This window comes from Ctenopharyngodon idella, chromosome 7 (assembly GCF_019924925.1).
Source record: "Ctenopharyngodon idella isolate HZGC_01 chromosome 7, HZGC01, whole genome shotgun sequence".
Classification (NCBI taxonomy): Eukaryota; Metazoa; Chordata; class Actinopteri; order Cypriniformes; family Xenocyprididae; genus Ctenopharyngodon; species Ctenopharyngodon idella.
In genome coordinates, this window is record NC_067226.1 from 27,294,842 (window position 1) to 27,315,763 (window position 20,922).

The 20,922-nt window shown below is 42.7% G+C and overlaps 2 protein-coding genes across 2 annotated transcripts in view; both read right to left on the reverse strand.

Annotated features, from left to right (window-relative positions):
• Nucleotides 1–357: 357 nt before the first annotated feature.
• LOC127515628 (salivary glue protein Sgs-3) lies at nucleotides 358–4,283 on the reverse strand. The gene is made up of 3 exons (XM_051899510.1): nucleotides 4,228–4,283; nucleotides 2,467–3,182; nucleotides 358–1,989 (listed from the first exon to the last, which is right to left on the reverse strand). The coding sequence occupies exons 1-3, from the start codon at nucleotides 4,281–4,283 to the stop codon at nucleotides 1,946–1,948; spliced, it is 816 nt and encodes a 271-aa protein (XP_051755470.1). The 3' UTR covers nucleotides 358–1,945.
• A 2,368-nt stretch (nucleotides 4,284–6,651) lies between these two features.
• ndrg2 (NDRG family member 2) overlaps nucleotides 6,652–20,922 on the reverse strand; it is a 44,948-nt gene continuing 30,677 nt past the window's right edge. Inside the window, exons 10-16 of the mRNA XM_051899664.1 lie at nucleotides 13,602–13,705; nucleotides 12,969–13,007; nucleotides 12,828–12,879; nucleotides 12,699–12,746; nucleotides 12,512–12,547; nucleotides 12,363–12,414; nucleotides 6,652–11,522 (exon numbers count right to left, since the gene is read on the reverse strand). Coding sequence (XP_051755624.1) covers nucleotides 11,359–11,522; nucleotides 12,363–12,414; nucleotides 12,512–12,547; nucleotides 12,699–12,746; nucleotides 12,828–12,879; nucleotides 12,969–13,007; nucleotides 13,602–13,705 — 495 coding nt within the window. The 3' untranslated portion in view covers nucleotides 6,652–11,358. The remainder of the gene's footprint in view (nucleotides 11,523–12,362; nucleotides 12,415–12,511; nucleotides 12,548–12,698; nucleotides 12,747–12,827; nucleotides 12,880–12,968; nucleotides 13,008–13,601; nucleotides 13,706–20,922) is intronic.

Sequence of the window (20,922 nt, forward strand, 5' to 3'; positions counted from 1 at the left end):
ACTAAAGCAACACTGATCTTCATCAAATTAGACTATTATTTTACTACTATTATAGACTATTTTTTTCATTAAAACAGAAATGACAGAAATGAAGTCAATCTGGTTAGTGATAAATGAAGTTGGTAATGTTGTTTGTGGAGTTGTTTAATCTTCCTCTGCTGAGCTCTTGAGAGATTTAATGTCTTCTTTTATCTTCAGTTGATTTCATCTAAAGCGGTGGCTGAAGTTAGTTGTAGTTCTTGTGTTTCTGGGGCTGTATTCACAAAACATTTTATCTTACCACTTAGATTCAAATCTATAAATCAAAATATTTATTGCATTTATGAAGAAAAGGTTCAGCACCCAAGGCTCTATCACTATTGCCTCAGTGGTGTACAGTGTCTTTGGGCAGATTGCTGAGGCGGATTGGCAGCAACGGCCATTAGGATTGTTTGTGATAAACTGGTTTTTGGCTGTCGCAGACAAAAGATTGCCATCGTGAAACAATCGTGGCAATTTCTGTGATCGTGGCTCTTAATCGGTGGTCCTATGTCGTACAGTGAGAGAGGTTCAAAGACGGCTGTTTTCCTGGTCTTGCGACCAAAGATAGCCTACGATCATTTTCTGATAGTGTCAGAAATTCAGCATGATCAACGCACAGTGTGTTTGCTGCTACGACCCTATGTCTACTGACCAGCCAATAAAAATGCGACATGAAATCAACACAACATGGCGCTAAAACTTAAAACTGCTTACCTCAAGCTCTTTTCCCTTCTTCTTTCGCCGTTTCATATTTTTCAGCACATATAAAAACTACAACTGCCAAAGTGTAATTCAACATTGTCTTTTTGTTTACCACTAGTGCATGCTGATGATGTTTTATTCTTCAATAGAAACTTGCATCGTAGCCTACGAGTCAACAGGTGTTATCATCGTACAGTCTACATGCATGCCATACCCAAGTTTAATAGATCCATGTCGCACAGTGTGATTTGTAATGATCTTATAGGATTGCTAAAATCGTGCGGTGTATCCCGGGCTTTAGTGACTTAGAAGTCTTCTGGACTACTCCTAACGTTCACAGATTTAGGAGCTAATTTTAGCACTAAAATGCTCTGTGAAATATTCTTAGAGCAAAAATTTAGGAGTCCTAAAATTAGGACTTATACACCCATTATTTTTAAGAGTTTCTCCTAAATCGGCAAGTTAGGAGCTACTTTTAGCCTTAAGATGTTTAGTGAATACGGCCCCTGGTCATCTTCTCTCTCTCTCTCTCTCTCTCTCTCTCTCTCTCTCTCTCTTCTGTTCTTGTTTCTCTTTCCTTCAGTGATTCTGCTTGTTAACAGCAGGTGTTCATCACTAATGTTCAATCGTTACTTAATTATCTCATTAACTTTAACACTGCTTCAATGGTACACTCTGTAGTGTGTATATAAAATGAACACTAGGCAGGGTTAATTGGGGTTAACTAGGCATGGGCATTTTGCTGTATACTATTACATAAATCTTACCTGTTTCAATTACACATGACTGAGAAAAATGAATCACATTTAGTTTATTAATACAATTACATAAATCTTACCTGTTTCATTTATGTATGACTGACAAATATGAATCACATTCAGATTATTAATTTATGTTAAAACTATGTAATCCAAATTGATGGAAATTTTATATGCATTTCAAATACATAAATTTAGACATAAATGTTTTTTTTTTTTTTTTTTTTTTTTTTTTGGAGTGTATATTAGCTACATGTGATTGTAATGTGTTAATAAATTGGTGTACATTAGATGATAATAAAGCAAGAATGAAGAATATTTATTAACATGGCCAAACTGAACACCAAAAAATATATAAATAAATAAAATAAAATCTTAAAATAACATAAAATAAAAAATTTATATTAAGTTATCTGCTGCTCCTGGACTGATTCTCAGTTGATGTTCAGGTCTCTCCGTATCTGCTAACTTTTCCACTGAACAAGCGACAGCATCCAGGTAAGAACACCTGCACAGAAACAACACACATTGCATGCATTTGTTTGGGAGCCCAATAAAAAAATACTGTAATACAGTAAGTGCACATTATTCCATTAGATAAATAAAAATAAAATCCTAATCTTTTATCAAAACTTAACTGAAACGACTGTTCTTTTATTTAAACCATGTAAACTATTAGATAATGTTAAACAATATTCTCATGAGAATAATGTGTACAAATGAAATTCGTAACAAATTGAACATGCTCATAAAATTTGAGTAAGTTTGTTGCCTTAAAGTGATTGACCAGTCCATTTCAATAAGTTAGATGTACTTTTTTGAGTGAAATCAATCTAGTTTGAAATCATAGTGTATTATAGTTGGTATTATATCTTTTTTTATACCAGATAATGAATTTTTTTTTTTTTTTTTTTTTGGTTGTCTACAAGTAGTAAGAACTGCTATTCAAAACTTAAAAGATTTAATATGATAAATGTTATTCTACCTGCACAGAGAAGCTGATAGACTGAAGATGAAGCTGCAACTGTTGCTCCACTTGTAGTTGAACCCATGATCATCATGGTCGCTGTTGTAGCTGCTGCTGTGGTTGTATTTCCAGTGGTTGTATTTCCAGTAGTTGTGGTTCCAGTGGTTGTAGTCACAGTGTTTGTACTCGCAGTGGTTGTGGTTCCAGTGGTTGTAGTCACAGTGTTTGTACTCGCAGTGGTTGTGGTTCCAGTGGTTGTAGTCGCAGTGTTTGTACTTGCAGTGGTTGTGGTTCCAGTGGTTGTAGTCGCAGTGTTTGTGGTTCCAGTAGCTGTGGTTCCAGTAGTTGTAGTTCCAGTGGTTGTAGGCGAAGTGGTTGTGGTTCCAGTAGTTGTGGTTCCAGTGGTTGTAGTTCCAGTGGTTGTGGTTCCAGTGGTTGTGAATCCAGTAGCTGTAGTTCCAGTGGTTGTGGTTCCAGTGGTTGTAGGCGGAGTGGTTGTGATTCCAGAGGTTGTGATTCCAGTGGTTGTGATTCCAGAGGTTGTGATTCCAGTAGTTGTGTTTCCAGTAGTTGTGATTCCAGTGGTTGTAGGCAGAGTGGTTGGGTTTACAGTGGTTGTTGTAGGCATTGCTGTTGAATTGCAGTGACAGCCATTGAAGAGCAGAAGAGCAGTTACAGCAAAAAGACCCAAATGCTTCATCTTCCTTTGGGAAATAAACGTTTGCTGAACCACACTGAAAAGGCAAATATTTGAGATGATATAGATTATTTGATTCTACTGCTGGTATTATTGAATCATAGTGTAGTTGGATTTTAATCACACTAAGTAGGGTCATACAGAAATACAAGAATTACTCACATACTCATACAGTTTACATGTTTTACTTTGCACACAGCTGGAAGTAGTTAAAATATGTTTTTCACTATATATACTGTACAAATACATTAGTATAATATAAAATAAAAAATACAAAAAACAAACAAATATATGGAAATATAAAATAACCACATATTATGAATCATAACATTTTGGACTGTGGTTTATTTTTTTTAGCTTAAAATATTATGTAATTATTTTAGAATATTAATTAACACAGTTTTTTTATGTCTTCTTTCTTCTGATTAAACGGTTCCAGAAAATAATGTGTTAGTCGTCCACAGGGAAATCACTTTTGCCCCAAAATATTTAATTTTTAAATAAGTTATGAGTATAAATTACAAAAATGTATTAATAAACATGAATTACCTGTGTATTGGCAATTACCTGTGGCAGTCTTTTTCAATAGTATTTCAATAACATTAAACTGCTTACAATATTAGAAAAGATCATGAAGGTTCACATACCTGCAGTCGTCTGTGTCGTTGGTTGGCCGGTTTGTGAGTTTTATAAGTGTTTGTGTGCGCAGTCAGATCTGTAATCACTGTGGTAACCTCTTTCTGATCACCTGGATAATTGTACATTTGGCAATGAAGGACAGGATTGTGTTTCAGTGCTTCCGCTAATATCTTATTGTTCTTATGTTAGAATTTATTTCAGCCCTCTAGCAACAGATTGAGCTGTATATCAACACTGACCTCAGCAATGCACATTTAACAAAGTAACCATTGTCCGGATTTCTATATATAGAGAAATTAAAACACATAAGCCATTACAGGTCTGACAGTCTTCTAAATATAGCTGATTATGATGTTCTTCTGTCTTGGTTAGAGCAAGCTGTGGGCATTAGAGGAACTACTCTATGTTGGTTTCAATCATATATTAAAATAAGTGAATTTCACTTGGGTGTTGTTCCTCTGGCTTGTGGTATCCCACAAGGCTCTATTTTGGCCCCCATTTTGTTTTCTCTCTGTCTCCCTTAGGCTCTATTTTTGAAAAGCATGCACGCTAAAAAAAGTTGGGTTAAAAAAAACAAACCAAGTTGGGTTAAAAATAAACAAACCCAGCGGTTGGGTTAAATATTTGCCCATCCTGCTGGGTAGTTTTATTTAACCCAACTATTGATTAAAAATTACTGTATTGCTTGCTTAAAATGAACCCAAAATATGTTGGAAATTAATGTTTAATAAATTAACATTTATTAATAAGTTTAATGAATAACAATGAAACAATAAACATTTATTAAATTGCTTTTTAATAAATGTTCATCTTTTGATTATTATTATTGCCTCTAGTAATTATGTGTCTGATCTTTAATTTCCAACCTATTTTGGGTTAATTTTAAGCCAGCTTTATAGCAAATTTTAAACAATGGCTAACATTTAACCCAACCACTGGGTTAAAACAACCCAATCGCTGGGTTTGTCCATTTTCAACCCAACTTGGGTTGTTTTAACCCAGTATTTTTTAGAGTGTGGCTTGTATTATCATTGCTATATGGATGATACACAAATGTATCTGCCCCTGAAGCACAAGAATGGCTTAGACTCTCTCATTGCCTGCCTTTCTGATGTTAAACTTCATTGTGTTTTGCACTTCAGAATCCCCTAAAATTTTTTCACATAAATTTTGGTGTTTTATCTTCTTCAGTTAAATCATGTGAGGAAAAACTTGGGTGTTTAATTTGAAAGTGCCCTTAAATTTGATAAGAACATTTCCGTATTTGCTAATTCCAGTTTTTATCAGGTAAGAGCTATGGCTAAATTGAAGTCTTTTTTTTCCCTTCAAGCACTTTGAAACAGCATTTCATGCTTTTATTTCTTCACTCCTGTTTAAGGGTCTTTACTGTACACTGGCTCCTGGTTCATTTTAGAATTGACCTCAAAGTGCTTTTACTTGTCGTTAAATCTTTAAGGCCCTGTTTACATCTGGTATTACTATGCATTTGGTCGACAAAAAGCACAATGTTCTCTTACCATTCCTGATTTCTAACAAACAGAAACAACTGGACTCCAGGCAGCGAAACATGGATTTGCAGTTATCATTTTGTGTCATTATGTTGAATTTTGAGGTAATATCATACCCTATATATTGTATTGTTATATATTGTATTGACAACTCATTAATTAAATATTTACCATCTTATATTTTGCACAATTGGATGTTTTTCAATAAACACTGAAAAAAACTCTACAAGTTTTAGGGCTGGACGATATGACGATATATATATATATATATATATATATATATATATATATATAACACTGATATAAGTGATCACCCGGATTTACACCTACCTATATTGTATTTATATACAGCGTTTACAGGCAAATTTGCTTGATGTATTTCCCCGGCATCGAAATCAGGCACATATAAATGTCAGGAAACACGATTCCTGGCTGCATGTCAATATCCATGGGTCTTCGCTAAGTTGTAAGGAACACTATATTGAGTCCAACTTTTAGTTTAAACTGATAATTGTTTGTTTTACTCGCGTTTTTGCAGTTTCCCCTATTAAATCCAGCCATGCGGCAGGCTCTTTTGCCACTCAGTCTGGCTGAGGGGGCGTGTTCCGGCGGGAAAGTGATGTCAATGCATACCCCATACCAGGTTTAAACAGGGCCTAAATGGCCTTGCCCCTTCTTACCTCTCTGACTTTTTGTGCGAACATCATCCAGCAAGAACTCTTAGGTCTGCCAATCAGAATTTACTAAATGTTCCTAAGTTGAAGTAAAAATCTAGGGGTGCTCAAGCTTTCGCCATAGCTGCACCTTAACTTTGGAAGAGTTTAGCTATTTCTGTTAGAACTGCACCAACCCTGCATATCTTTAAATCCAAGTTAAAAACGTATCTTTTCTCTTTAGCCTTAGCTTAAGATGTCCTTTGTCTTTTATGCCTGTTTTACATCCATTATGGCTTATGGTTGCTTTTAATGTGTTTATAATTCATTAGTAGGTCTACTATGTTCAGCACATTGGTCAGCTGTTGTTGTTTTTAATTGTGCTTTATAAATAAAATTGAATTGAAACTTGAATTAAATAAATAACTTTTTGTTTTGTTCTGATCTTAACCAAAATTTTAATAAAAAAAAAATATATATATTTCAGGTTAAAAATTTGTATATATGTATAGTTTTAGATCTTATGAAAAGATTAGTTTATATGATCATAACACAAACATTTTTTAATGTATCTATTTCTGACGAGTTATATTTTCAAAGATTCTCAAGAGTCTGACCAATCAAAAAAAGATCCACAAGACCACATAAATGTATTTTTCCATGACCCAAAAGTATGTATATGGAAATAAGACTCAAATTACAAGTGTCATTTTGATCCCTTTAATTACTTTTTTCCAGTTGTTCATAGTAATACACAGAGAAATTAGCCACACAATTAATTTTGATTGCATTCTGTTATTCATGACATTTTATTTTTTAATTTTTTTTATTAATTACATTATTTCCTTTTTTAGTGCTAAAGCTAAAAAAGTTACACAAGAACTAGCACACTGATGTCTAACCCATGAGGACATTGAGACGCAAATCTACTTCACAGAAAATAAAAGGTGAAAAAAGGGTTTCATTGAGGAGAGTCAAAAAACAAAAAAGAAAGAAAATGGACACACATTTACATTCACACCGTCTCAACACACACAACGACCTAATCCGTCCTATTCCCTCATTATTTTCATTTAAATTCTCACATTTTTATGGTTATTTCTCTATGTATTTGGTAAAACGTTTCAGATTTGAACTATTTCTATTTTTGGTAAAGGCTCACGTGAATCTGGGATGATGTTTCAGTCTACATGTTGATCGCGATCATTAACATAACATTAACAACATCCCACGCTGATTCCAACATGAGCTTTCCATTAGAAAGAAAGAAGAAAAATACCATGTTTTCTGCTTACACATCCCACTAATTCGTAAACAAAGTAAAACATCTCTAAAACAGCATGAAGACAAGTGAAATGTGATTTGAGAATCTCTACGAACAAAGTGCTGCAGCTCTGATGCTCGTGAACGCACAAACATACGAATGCGCACGGCACTACTGGAAAAACTTTCCAATTAACATTGTATAATCATTTAATGATTTATTGTTATTTGCAGGGCAGTGTTTTGCTGAATGTGATTGTTACGATGCATTTGCAGATGTGAGAACAGTTTTGGTCTATGTTGTTATTGGCAAGTGTTAGCAATCGTGTCAAAAATATCGCAAAAACCCGCAGTGATTTCGGTATTCTTTTGAGCACTCTATATGTCGCTTCACTGGTACAGAGGTCGTAAAGTCTTTTCCAGTTTCTACATTGCATCTATGCTAACTTACTAATCTCAATGGCTTGATGATTGGAAGAGCTCTTGGAGCTAATGGGTTACTAACATGGCTAAACCCTGTTGGCAGTGAAGGGGCTGGTTAGTCAGAAAACTAAATTTTACCACAAGCGCTTTGAATCGTCACTATTCTTCTAAACAAACTCACACAGATTCCCTTATTGTGCTTTAGAAAGTTTAAGCACCTCACACATGCTCAGGCATGTCAGAACGCGCTGACGCACATTTGGACACGCACTGTTTTTACTCTGTGTACAAGTCACTATGGTTAAGCATTAGATGCCTCCATGGCTTTAAGTACACTTTAAACCCAAACTAGTGCTCTCAAGTTACGTTAAATCCAGGGACGGCCATTCAAAATAACAAAACAAATGTGCATCCCCATGAGCCAGCCCTTAACATTTCCATTGAAACACTTCCGACTAACTGGGTTACAGTACCGTGGCAGTACCATGGTATTTTGATACCACAGAACTAGATGATTACCATAGTCATATACTGTACTATGATAATGTACTCCACTGTAGTTTAAAGGGTTAGTTCACCCAAAAATTAAAATTCTGTCATCCTCACCCTCATGTCATTCCACACCCGTAAGACCTTCGTTCATCTTCGGAACACAAATTAATGTATTTTTGATATAATCCGATGGCTCAGTGAGGCCTCCATTGCCAGCAAGATAATTAACGCTTTTAACGCCCAGAAAGGTACTAAAGACATATTTAAAACAGTTCATGTGACTACAATGGTTCAACCATAATGTTACGAAGCGACGAGAATGCTTTTTGTGTGGCAAAAAAACAAAATAATGAGTTCATTCAACAATATCTAGTGATGGGCGATTACAAAATACTTCTTCATGAAGCTTCGAAGCTTTACGAATCTTTTGTTTCAAATCAGTGGTTCGTAGCATGTATCAATCTGCCAAAGTCACGTGAAGCACTGAAATTTCAAAACATGTCAAAACACTTATGACGCAACAAAGCCTCGTTTACTGAAATCACGTGACTTTGGTGGTTTGATACGCGCTTCGAACCACTGATTTGAAACAAGATTCGTAAAGCTTGGAGGCCTCACTGAGCCATCGGATTTGATCAAAAATATCTTAATTTGTGTTCCAAAGATGAACGAAGGTCTTACGGGTGTGGAATGACATGAGGGTGAGTAATAAATGACAGAACTTTTATTTCTGGGTGAACCCTTTAAAAAATACCATGGTACAACGATAGTACATGTCCACAAATCTGGTACTGCCATGGTACACACTCAAAAACTCACAACTTACTGCAATTAATAACTATTTTACATTTCGACAAATTGGTGGCTAATTCGTGTGAACCCAATTCAAGTGAATGTGATTTCACTGGACTGACATCTTTATTGTTCCTGGAACAACATTCCAATCAACCAATCAGATTTGAGGGAGAAGTTTGCAGTTTATGTCAAGTCTAAGTTCACAAACAGGGTTAGGTGCTTCTTTATCAGTGTTATTCACCTATCGTATTTTAGGGATAACTTATGGGTAGATTTAGGACAAAATTTTCAGACTGCAATGTTGTTCCAGGATCAACAAAATATGTCTTACTTGGCAAAATCACAGTGACTGATCCCATTCGTATGTTTTAGTATGATCTCTTTACACCCCTCTGATGCTTAGGTTTAGGCGTGAACCTTCATGCTTGCGTTTTTGCAAAAATGGAACCATATCTTACAAATTCATACGGAATCACCACCTCGTAAAATAGTTGCGTTTTATCATGAGATCAGGTTGAAAAGTCAATGAAGAAGACAGACTGTAGATGAATTCCTGCTTGCAGGTCAGAATCTGCTTGAATAAAAATCATTATTCCTAAAATTCACCATCACACTGGCTAATATTCATCCTGCAGTTTTTTTCTCAAACTACATCAGAGTACCAGCTGTGATTGCTTTATAACTGGACTGAATGAGTGTGTTCGCATGCATGACCTTACATCGATTATGATTAATAATGCCTTAAACAGTGGGCTTTTATTGGGAAAAGCCTCTACATGCCAAATCATCAGATCATGTACCAATATACATTGGTACACTGGTAAATGATGTAGAGGAGGTACATGATGTACCACGACCAACACACTCTTGTGGCAATTCGTAACTATTTTACATTGGTGGCAAATGGTATGAATTCTCATTCGTACGTTCTGTACAATTTTAAGGGTGGAACTTCATGCTTACTTTTTTTTTTTTCCAAAAATCTCACGCTTTTGTAGAAATCACATAATACTAATTCACCACCAATACGCAAAAACATAAGATAGTTACACATCCCATGAGATAAAGTTGAAATGCCTTTATAAGCGCTCTGTCGGCTCATTCATGACACACACAAGCGACACATTTCTAGTTTTTCGTTTATGAAACTAGAATAGATTTCTAAAGAAATGACTCAGAAATTTGCCCTGCAGGCTGACATGTGCTTTGTGATTGCAACGGGAAAAATGGATAATGTCAAACTCGCATGTAAACAGTTTTCTTTGATTTATTGATACGCTGGTAAATCCTAAAGGTGAGTTTTCACAATGAGCTGAATTTGATAGTTTCGTTGTACATGTAAACACACTCATTTTTAATGTTTCTGCCCTTACTATGAATGATTAATCAGTGCACGTCTTTCATCAAACTCGCTCCGCCTCTGAAACAACTTTCCTTTTCGACTGCCGTCCTTAATTTATTTTACTTCTCAACCACCATCTTACAGAGACACTTTTCACCATGCAATCAGTTCCTCACAGATAATCCTGTCTTACATTTATTCTCAATGAATTTCCTGTTTCAATGAAAATACATTAGCTTACAGAAGTTACATGTGAACGTCATTTCCCGTTGACTTCAAAACAACAACTCCTGTGACTGTCGCGTTTTTATTAACGCACCAAGACCGCATGCACACACACACACACACACTCTCACCGAAATAAAACAAACGTAAAAAAAAAAAAAAAAAAACAGAGACGGACGTGGTCAAGAAAATTCCGGCATGCAATTCAGAACAGGCAAAGACCCCAAAGGCCCTGACCCCTCAACCAAACAAATCAAAGTAAAATATAATTACAGTATTTTTCTTTCTCGTTTTTTATGTATATAGCTTTTTTCGCAAAGGATCAAATGGAAGACATGAGCTGGCTGTCAACTACAGAGACGAGTACTTCGTTCGGCCTAAAACTGTCGCCAACGTCTCCGAAAATACTGTACCCCTCTCACAGCAGCAGGATTGTATAAGAGAAAAAAAATAATAATACAAAATACAAAAACGAAAGAAAAAAGCACACCAAAAAAAAAAAAAAAAAATCACATAGAAGTTGATAGACACACATTATGAGCTTATATACTCTTTTCTCTATTCTTTTGTTTAGAAATTCAACATGTAATAATTAAGAGAAACATCGTTATTTATTTTTTTCAGTGACGCTTGTCGTTATTAATATTAATATTATAATCAATATTTATATTAGAAGTATTACTATTGGTTAACACTACATTTGGGTCTCACTAAAGGCCCCGCCCATGTCGCTATCGTTTGCCTGACGGGTCGGTGAAGGGAGGGAGAGAGTCGTCATCCGCCCATCCGTCGTCACGCACGAAACTCACTTTCCACCGCCCACAGGACTCAAACGTTTCATCCGTCCATCTCTCTCCCCCTCTCTGGCGCTCCTCAGCACGACACCTCCATGGTATGGGACGGGCTCGGTGGGAGCTGTCCGCCCTGCGAGCCCTGGGACAGCGTGCGGGATCGGGAGCGTGAGCCCTCCATGGAGTAGGAGGAAGAGAGAGAGGTGGTGCGCGAGCGAGAGAGACGCGTCATGCAGGAGGACGCCACTGAAGGAAGAAGAGAAGCAGCTAATTAATACATTCAATCCAGTCAAACATTTTATAAAAAAAAAAGAAGTCAATAATTCGGACATTACGGTCCAGACCTTGCTATTTAAAAACAACAGCATAAACCATATTTGCGGCTTCTGTTAACTATTATTTACTAACAATATGTTTCCATTTGCTCCTGCTAATTTGGTCAAAAATACACTAAACAGGTAAAACAGTTGGGTTAAAGTTCTTCTTTACAGATGTGAGAAGCTAAAACATGGCTGTGTATATTATTACATTAGCCTTCAAAAGTTTTGTATCTATAAGATTTTTTTCTGTAAGAGTTTTAGAAAGTCTCACCAAAGCTGCATTTATTTGATCTAAATTACAGCAAAAACAGCAAAATTGTAAAATATTATTACAATTTAAATGAACTGTTTTCTATGTGAATATATTTTAAAATGTAATTTATTCCTGTGATCAAAGCTGAATTTTTAGCATCATTACTCCAGTCTTCAGTCACATGATCCTTCAGAAATCATTCTAATATGCTGATTTGCAGCTTAAGAAACATTATTTGTCTATTATCTGTTAAAAACAGGTGTGCTACATGATGAATAGAAAGTTCAATGAACAGCATTTTTTAAAAGAGAAATCTTCTGTGACATTATAAATTAATTTAATGTCACTTTTTATCAATTCAATGCATTCTTGCTAAATAAAAGTACTAATTTCTTAAAAAAAAAAAAAAAACTATGAATGGTAGTGTTAGTACTTGTGATTGAAATAAAAGCCCCAATTTCATTCATTTTTTGTGATATTTCTCAATAATAAAACCCCTCTCAGGTGACTTACTGTATCCCATGCCTTGAATGAAGTACTTAAACGCTTCTGTCAGTTTGCTGGGCTGTAAAGACACACATTTCATTTATACATCGCACAGTTTTCACCAGTATAAATTAATTGTATTGATAAATACTCTATTTTAAATTGATGTGACGTACCTGAGTCAGCTGTGGCATCCCGCCGGCGTCAGCCATCTGAATAAAAACCATACAGAGAGCTCAAGTACAAATCTACTTGTGGGTCTGATATTCTCATAAACAACACAAAACCATTTTTTGACTCCCTTTTTGTTTTATCATTGATAAAAGAACAAAATCATGCATAAAACACAGGTGAAGTCCTAACCTTGAGGAATGAGGTGGTAGTTGGATCTAGTTTGCTGTTGCACTCCACCTAGTGGACAGAAACAGATGTGCAGTGAGAAAAATCCTAGGTATTTGTGGATGAATGGTGTTTATTTGCATAAAGACTTACAGCCGCTTCCTCATGCGGAGCCTGATCACCAACCACCAGCATCACAGGACATCTGAAACACACAGACACGTGAACAGATGGTCAAAAGAGGAACAAACGGAAGAGACAGATGCATTCTGGGCATGCTTTCATCATTCTTACTTGAAAGTGTTGTTCCTTTCGATGCTCAGATCTCTGCGACTGTAGGGCAAAAAGAAAATTGATTGATGATTATAAATGATGATTATAAAGGCACCCAAACTGTATTTGTCTTTCATTGCGTTGTATCACATGTGAACTTGATTGCCGATAACATGCATGTTGCATATCATATATGAAAGGTACTGCACATATTTTGCATCACATAAGTATCTTTTTAATGTAAAATTAAACATGCACAGCATTGATATATATTTCAACTGTCATTAATCATCTGCTTCAGTTGTCAGATCAATAAAACCCATTTTTTTAACCATTCAGGATGTGTTCATACATCCAAACCACCATGTTTGACAATCCTTGACCCTTATTCATAATTCTACATAACTGTCCACTTTATATGTCATTGTATTTTTATTTATAGCAACATAAATCAACAATGCAGATAATAAAACACTGAAACATCTGCTCTCATCTTCTAATACAGTGAACAGATGTGTAACTGTTTTCAAGTGAAATAAAACATTAAGATACGTTTGGTCTTTTGTGATTAAATATTTCATAATAATGCTAACAATATGACCATATTGTTGTGATTAATTCCATATTCTGTGCTGTTAAAACAAGTGATTTTACCCCAGGTAGCTCTTCCAGAAGAGTTCGACGTTGATGAGGTTCGGCGCTTTAGCGATTCTCTCTCTGTGAGTTTGAATGAGCTCTGTGTTTCTCGACAACTCTTCCTGAAAACACACACACACCAAAGTCAGTGTTTCACTGTTTTACACACCTTCATAATGTTCATAATAGCATAATGCATCTCTCTAGATAAATTGATTTTGATTCCTGTAGTTCAAACAGTACAACCTGGCACTAGCAATGGGTTCAATTCCCTGAGAATGCATACTGTATGTTCAAAAATAAATAAAATATAAAATGTATACTGCGTTGAATGCATTTATGCAATGTGAGTCGCTTTGGATATAAGCGTCTGTTAAATGCATAAATGTAAATGATTGGTCAACTGCATTATTCTGTGGCCAAATATTTCTGTATGACACTAAACTGTATAAACTGTATATTTTCCAGCTCACTGTCTCATTCTTATGGAGCTCCTAAAGGGACATTTTGTGAGCTAAAGAAACTTTGCTTTAGCTCACAAAACTTTTGAGTTGTTTGCGAGCAAATGCGAAGTTTCTCAGGGGAAGGCAAAACTTTTGCAAGACAATGCAAAAGCTTTGAAATATTTTTTTTCTCCCATATTTTTCCATCATCTTGGCCCTTTTGGGGCTCTGTACATTCTCTCACATAATAAAGTAATTTATTTTTAAACCATTATTTTATATCCATGCAGTGTTATTTTAGTATTATTGAGATATTATTATCGTTTTTATTCATATTTTGAATATTTTAATTTTTATGTTCTGTATATTCCATTTATATCTGTTTTTATTTTATGTGTTTTTGGCATTTTTTTTTTTCAAGTTCCCTTTCAGTCGGTCACGTTCGACGTACGTCAGTAGTGACCGACGAATTGGGATATCGCTAGAGAGCCCTATCAGCTTCGAGTGAACTACAACAGGCCAATGGAGTTGGCGTGCGATATTTGCATAATGCGCACCGCCCCCGCCAGGTGGTATAAATAGGGGAGCAGATGCAATCGCACTCTGTCTTTCGCTTCGGAGCCATCTAGTGTGTTTCCAGCTTCAGACTTCAGTGAATTCTTCAAGCTAAAAAAAAGGAAAATTTCTTTTTCTTGTGTTGGTGTAACGGCACTCCAGCGAGGTCGCGAGCTTCCCGAGGAGCCTGAGCTTAAAGCTCTCAACTGCTGTTTTTACAGCACTCAATTTCCATTTCCCAGCATTGTGGTCTGTTGCGATTTGGGCCGGTTCCTCCGTTGTGTTCGGGGAGTGGTGTACCCGAACACATCGTGACACTCCCTGTGTGCTTCAGCACAAGAGAGCTGAATTTTTCCCCTCCTAAAAGAGCTTCACAGACGAACCCTGCGTCTTTTTCAAGATGTCATTTCGTCTGTGCGTTACTGGATGCGGTCGTTCATTGGTCCCCGCTGACGGCCACAATCGCAGCATCACGTGCCTGGGCGTTCAGCACGCTGAAGCAGCTTTTGTGGATAGTTCATGTTCTCACTGTGGGAACATGACTATTGCAGTGTTGAGATCGAGACTCTCGTTCCTTGGTTCTCAGGGAGCGGGGGTCCCCTCCCCTATGCCCCGTGCCGCCGTTTTCTCTGGCTTCGGCCGGGGTGACGGTGCGCCGGCGTGTAGGCAGGGTGATCTGAGGATCACGGTCAGGGCTTCCCCGCCGAGCACCGCTCCGCGGGCCCCTGTCCCCTCTACCTCACTGCAACCGGTGGTGTTGCCGATTGAGCGTGCTGGTCCCTCTACGGAGCGACCAGCCGTTTCTTTCGGAGCACCGGCGGATGACTGCATGTCGATCGCGGCATCGGAAGGTGAGCAAGAGTCCTCGGGAGATGAGGACTCGGCTGCGTTACCTCCCTCCGGGACCGTAGCGTTGTCCGAGCCTGATCCTGAGTTGACGGCTATGCTTTCCCGGGCTGCCGAGAAGGTCGGGCTCGTCTGGAACCCTCCACCGTGTCCCGAACCTTCTCGGCTCGATGATTGGTACCTCGGGGTGGCCCGCGCTGGTCCCCAGCGCCCCGCCCCGATGCCATTCTTCCCGGAGGTGCATGATGAGGTGACCAGGTCCTGGCGGACGCCCTATAGCGTTCGTGCGAGACCTGGTCCCTCGTCCGCCTTCACCAACCTGGATGGCGGGGAGGCTAGGGGATATACGCGGATTCCCCCAGTCGAGAGGTCTGTTGCGATGCAACTGTGTCCAACGGCCTCTGGCTGGCGCGGTGAGCCGCGTCTCCCATCCCGGGCCTGTAAATTCTCGTCAGGCTTGACAGAGAAAGCTTACAGAGCCTGCGGACAGGCTGCCTCTGCCTTGCATGCCATGGCCCTTTTGCAAGTTCATCAGGCAAAAGCGTTGATGGAAATGCCCCAGGGAGGTCTTGACCAGCAGCTGCTTGGGGAGCTGCGTGCCGCCACGGACCTCGCCCTCCGGGCGACTAAGGTGACGGCACGTTCTGTTGGTCAGGCGATGGCCACGCTTGTGGTCCAGCAACGCCACCTTTGGCTGACCCTTGCTGATATGAGGGATACCGACAAATATCGGTTCCTGGACTCCCCCATATCACAGGTCGGCCTTTTCGGCGACGCGGTAGAGAGCTTCGCCCAGCAGTTTTCTGCCGCCCAGAAGCAGGCTGAGGCTATCAAACACGTCCTGCCCCGGCGGTCCGCTGCTGCCTCCACCCCGCCGCCGGCAGCACAGCCTCAGCCCGCTCGTCGCCGAGGGCGCCCGCCTGCGTCGTCCTCCGCCCCTGCTAAGTTGGCAAAGCAGCAGCCTACACCAGCCAAACAGCAGGGTGCCGGTCGCGGACGCGGCGCCCAGCCCGCTCAGGCCAAGCCAGGTGGCAAGAGGTCGAGGAAGACGCGACCCTGAGACGGGCGACCTGGAGGGGAAGGTTCCTGCTCTTCGGGAGAGGACTCCATCGTCTCTCCCACCCCCGGAGGAGGGCCGGGGGGAATTTGTGAAATTGTCTGTCCCGCCGCTGGCTCTCCGGAGTCCAGCGGTACCCACTTCATCACAAAAAGAGCAGTTTCCCAATCCTCCAGGTCACAAGAGACTGTGGCTGTCAGCGCGCGAGGCTCCGCCTTGCCACTCGCAGCCCACTCTCACTTCGCCAGCAGGTCCCAGTGTGATGGTCGAGGCCGCCCCCCAGCCGTCTCCCATTCACACTGTCACCTCGCAGAGTCTGACCCCACTTCGGGCCGCTGCGCCGTCCGAGTCGGGTTCCAGCACTCTGCTTCGCTGCCCCACCCCCGGTGCGTCTGTGGTGCCTTTGGTCCCGCTGGCTCGGTGTCTGGAAGCCTGGATAGCGCTCCCCAGCCCGTCCCGCTGGCTCATTCGCACTATCAGACTCGGCTATGCGATTCAGTTCGCCCGGCGTCCCCCGGTCTTCAGGGGTGTCCACTACACTCAGGTGTCCCTGGACAATGCACCTGTTCTCCGGGCGGAGATTGCTGTCCTCCTGGCGAAGGATGCAATCGAGCCGGTCCCTCCAGCCGATATGAAGTCAGGGTTCTACAGCCCCTACTTCATTGTACCAAAGAAGGGCGGTGGGCTACGGCCAATCCTGGATCTGCGCGTCCTGAACCGGTCCCTTCACAGGCTGCCGTTCAAGATGCTTACGCAGAAGCGCATTTTCGAATGCGTCCATCCCCAGGATTGGTTTGCAGCGATCGACCTGAAGGACGCGTACTTTCATGTCTCGATTCTGCCTCGTCACAGACCCTTCCTACGGTTTGCGTTCGAGGGTCGGGCATATCAGTACAAAGTCCTACCCTTCGGGCTGGCCCTGTCGCCCCGCGTCTTCACGAAGGTTGCGGAGGCGGCCATTGTTCCGCTCAAGGAACAGGGCGTTCGCATCCTCAACTACCTCGACGACTGGCTCATCCTGGCCAGCTCGCGGGAGCAGTTGTGCGAACACAGGGACATGGTGTTAGCTCACCTCAGTCGGTTGGGTCTTCGGGTCAACTGGGACAAGAGCAAACTCTCCCCCGGGCAGAGGATCTCTTATCTCGGTATGGAACTGGATTCGGTCGCCCGGACTGCGCGCCTCACCGAGGAGCGCGTCCAGTCAGTGTTGACCTGCCTGAGTACGCTCAAGCGCAGGACAGCGGCCCCACTGAAACTCTTTCAGAGGCTCCTGGGGCATATGGCATCCGCAGCCGCAGTCACGCCGCTCGGATTGCTTCATATGAGGCCGCTTCAACACTGGCTCCGCGGCCGGATCCCGAGATGGGCGTGGCAGCGCGGTACGTTCCGTGTCCCCGTGACACCGAACTGCCGTCGCACCCTCACCAAGTGGTCGGACCCTTCGTTCCTGCGGGCTGGAGTTCCCCTCGAACAAGTGTCCAGGCATGCTGTGGTCCACACAGATGCCTCTGCCACAGGGTGGGGGGCCACGTACAACGGGCATGCAGCGTCGGGTCTGTGGACGGGGCCCCAACTGCATTGGCATATCAATTGCCTCGAGTTGCTAGCAGTACGTCTTGCACTGGGCCGCTTCCAGGAGCTGTTGACAGACAAGCACGTACTGGTCCGCTCGGACAGCACTGCGGCCGTTGCGTACATCAACCATCAGGGTGGTCTACGCTCCCGCCGTATGTCGCAACTCGCCCGCCATCTCTTGCTATGGAGTCAGAAGCATCTGAGGTCGCTTCGTGCCATTCACGTCCCAGGCGTGCTCAACCGTGCAGCCGACGAGCTCTCACGGCAGCCTCCGCTTCCGGGCGAATGGCGGCTCCATCCCCAGGTGGTCCAGCTGATCTGGCAGCGCTTCGGCCAGGCACAGATAGATCTGTTCGCCTCCCCGGAGACTGCCCACTGCCAGTTGTTCTATTCCCTGACCGGCGGCACGCTCGGCACGGATGCCCTGGCAATCAGCTGGCCCCGGGGCCTACGCAAATATGCGTTTCCCCCAGTGAGCCTTCTCGCACAGCTCCTGTGCAAAGTCAGGGAGGACGAGGAGCAGGTCTTGTTAGTGGCTCCATATTGGCCCACTCGGACCTGGTTCTCGGACCTCACGCTCCTCGCGACAGCACCTCCCTGGCCCATTCCTCTGAGGAAGGACCTCCTGACTCAGAGACGGGGCACCCTCTGGCACCCGCGTCCCGACCTGTGGAAACTCCATGTGTGGTCCCTGGACGGGACGCGGAGGTTCTGAGTGATCTCCCGCAAGCGGTAGTAGACACCATCACTTCCGCTAGAGCTCCTTCTACGAGGAACCTCTATGCGCTGAAGTGGAACCTATTCGTCGAATGGTGTTCCTCTCAACCAGAGCGAGAGGACCCCCGATCATGTTCGGTCAGAACCGTGCTTTCCTTTCTGCAAGAGGGCCTGGAGCGAAGGCTGTCTCCCTCCACCCTCAAGGTGTATGTTGCCGCTATCGCCGCACATCACTATGCAGTTGATGGTAAATCGCTAGGGAAGCACGATCTGATCGTCAGGTTCTTGAGGGGGGCGAGGAGACTGAATCCTCCCCAGCCCCCCTCTGTACCCTCTTGGGATCTGACCCTGGTTCTTACATCTCTCCGGGGTCGTCCCTTCGAGCCTTTGCAATCAGTCGAGTTAAAAGTACTGTCCCTAAAGACCGTCCTCCTGGTTGCATTGGCCTCGCTCAAGAGGGTAGGGGACCTGCACGCATTTTCGGTTGACGAATCGTGCCTGGAATTCGGGCCCGGTGACTCTCACGTTATCCTGAGACCCCGGCCTGGATATGTGCCCAAGGTTCCTACCACTCCCTTTCGAGACCAGGTAGTGAACCTGCAAGCGCTGCCTTCGGAGGAGGCAGACCCAGCCCTAGCTTTGCTCTGTCCCGTCCGCGCGCTGCGCCTGTACGTGGACAGAACGCGAAGCTTCAGGACCTCAGATCAGCTCTTTGTCTGTTACGGAGGCCAGCAGAAGGGAAAGGCTGTCTCCAAGCAGAGGATGGCCCACTGGATAGTGGACGCCATCGCCCTGGCGTACGAGTCCCAGGGCGTGCCTTGCCCGTTCAGGTTGAGAGCCCACTCCACCAGAGGAGTGGCCTCTTCCTGGGCGCTGGCGCACGGCGCCTCGCTGACAGATATCTGTAGAGCTGCGGGCTGGGCGACACCTAACACGTTCGCTAGATTCTATAGCCTTCGTGTAGAACCGGTATCTTCCTGTGTACTCGCTTCCACCAGCCGGTAGACGCGAAGAGCCCGTTCTAGTGTCGGCTTGCAATGCCACTCCCGCCCCCTGGGCCGGATACGTGCATCCTTTTTACTCCAGTCGAGTTCCCCGCTTGGCGAACCCTGTCGAGTTCCTCCGCCTCCCCCTTCGGCTCGGACATTGCGGAGTGTCTGATGCCAGGCCAAACCTCCGTCACCGACGTTGACGTTTGGCTGGGTTCCACATGTCGTGACCCCTCCACGTGAGTGGTCCCTTGTGTGTATTTGTCCACGGTCAACTCCCTACGGCGAGCCCGTGTCTTTCCCTAGCAGAGCCAGCTCTGCTGTCACCTGTCAGATGAGTCTCCCCCCACCCAGGCGGAGCCATCCCAGGGACTCCATATGCGTACTGCCCACGGCCAGTCCATATGTGTACTCTCCACGTAAATTCCTCCCCTACGGGTGGGTAGTGGTCTCCGCAGCGTCCCCTATGGGTTCGCTTCCCCAGTGTAGTCTAGTTTACTTAGTGGGTATGTCGGAACAGCAGTAGACTCTCTCGGCGTAAGCTCGCCCCCTTCCCCGTCCCACTGGTGCGCCGGGTGGCTAGAGCTTGCGCTGGGCACTGGAAGGGGTTCATACTGTGGCGCTTTATTTGGGATCCCAATTCGTCGGTCACTACTGACGTACGTCGAACGTGACCGACTGAAAGGGAACGTCTCGGTTACGTATGTAACCCTCGTTCCCTGAAGGAGGGAACGGAGACGTACGTCCCGTCGCCACAGTTGCTGTACCCTCGCTGTAGTGCGGACTAGATTGTCTCCTCAGCGAAAAACAGAGTGCGATTGCATCTGCTCCCCTATTTATACCACCTGGCGGGGGCGGTGCGCATTATGCAAATATCGCACGCCAACTCCATTGGCCTGTTGTAGTTCACTCGAAGCTGATAGGGCTCTCTAGCGATATCCCAATTCGTCGGTCACTACTGACGTACGTCTCCGTTCCCTCCTTCAGGGAACGAGGGTTACATACGTAACCGAGACGTTTTTTGTCAATAAAGTTTTTATTTTTTATTTTTAGTTATTTTAGTAGATCAAGTTTTTATATTTTATTTCAGTTAACATATACTTTATTTAAAGCAACAACAACAAAAAAAATCTTTTATGGTTTTAGTTTTAGTTTCA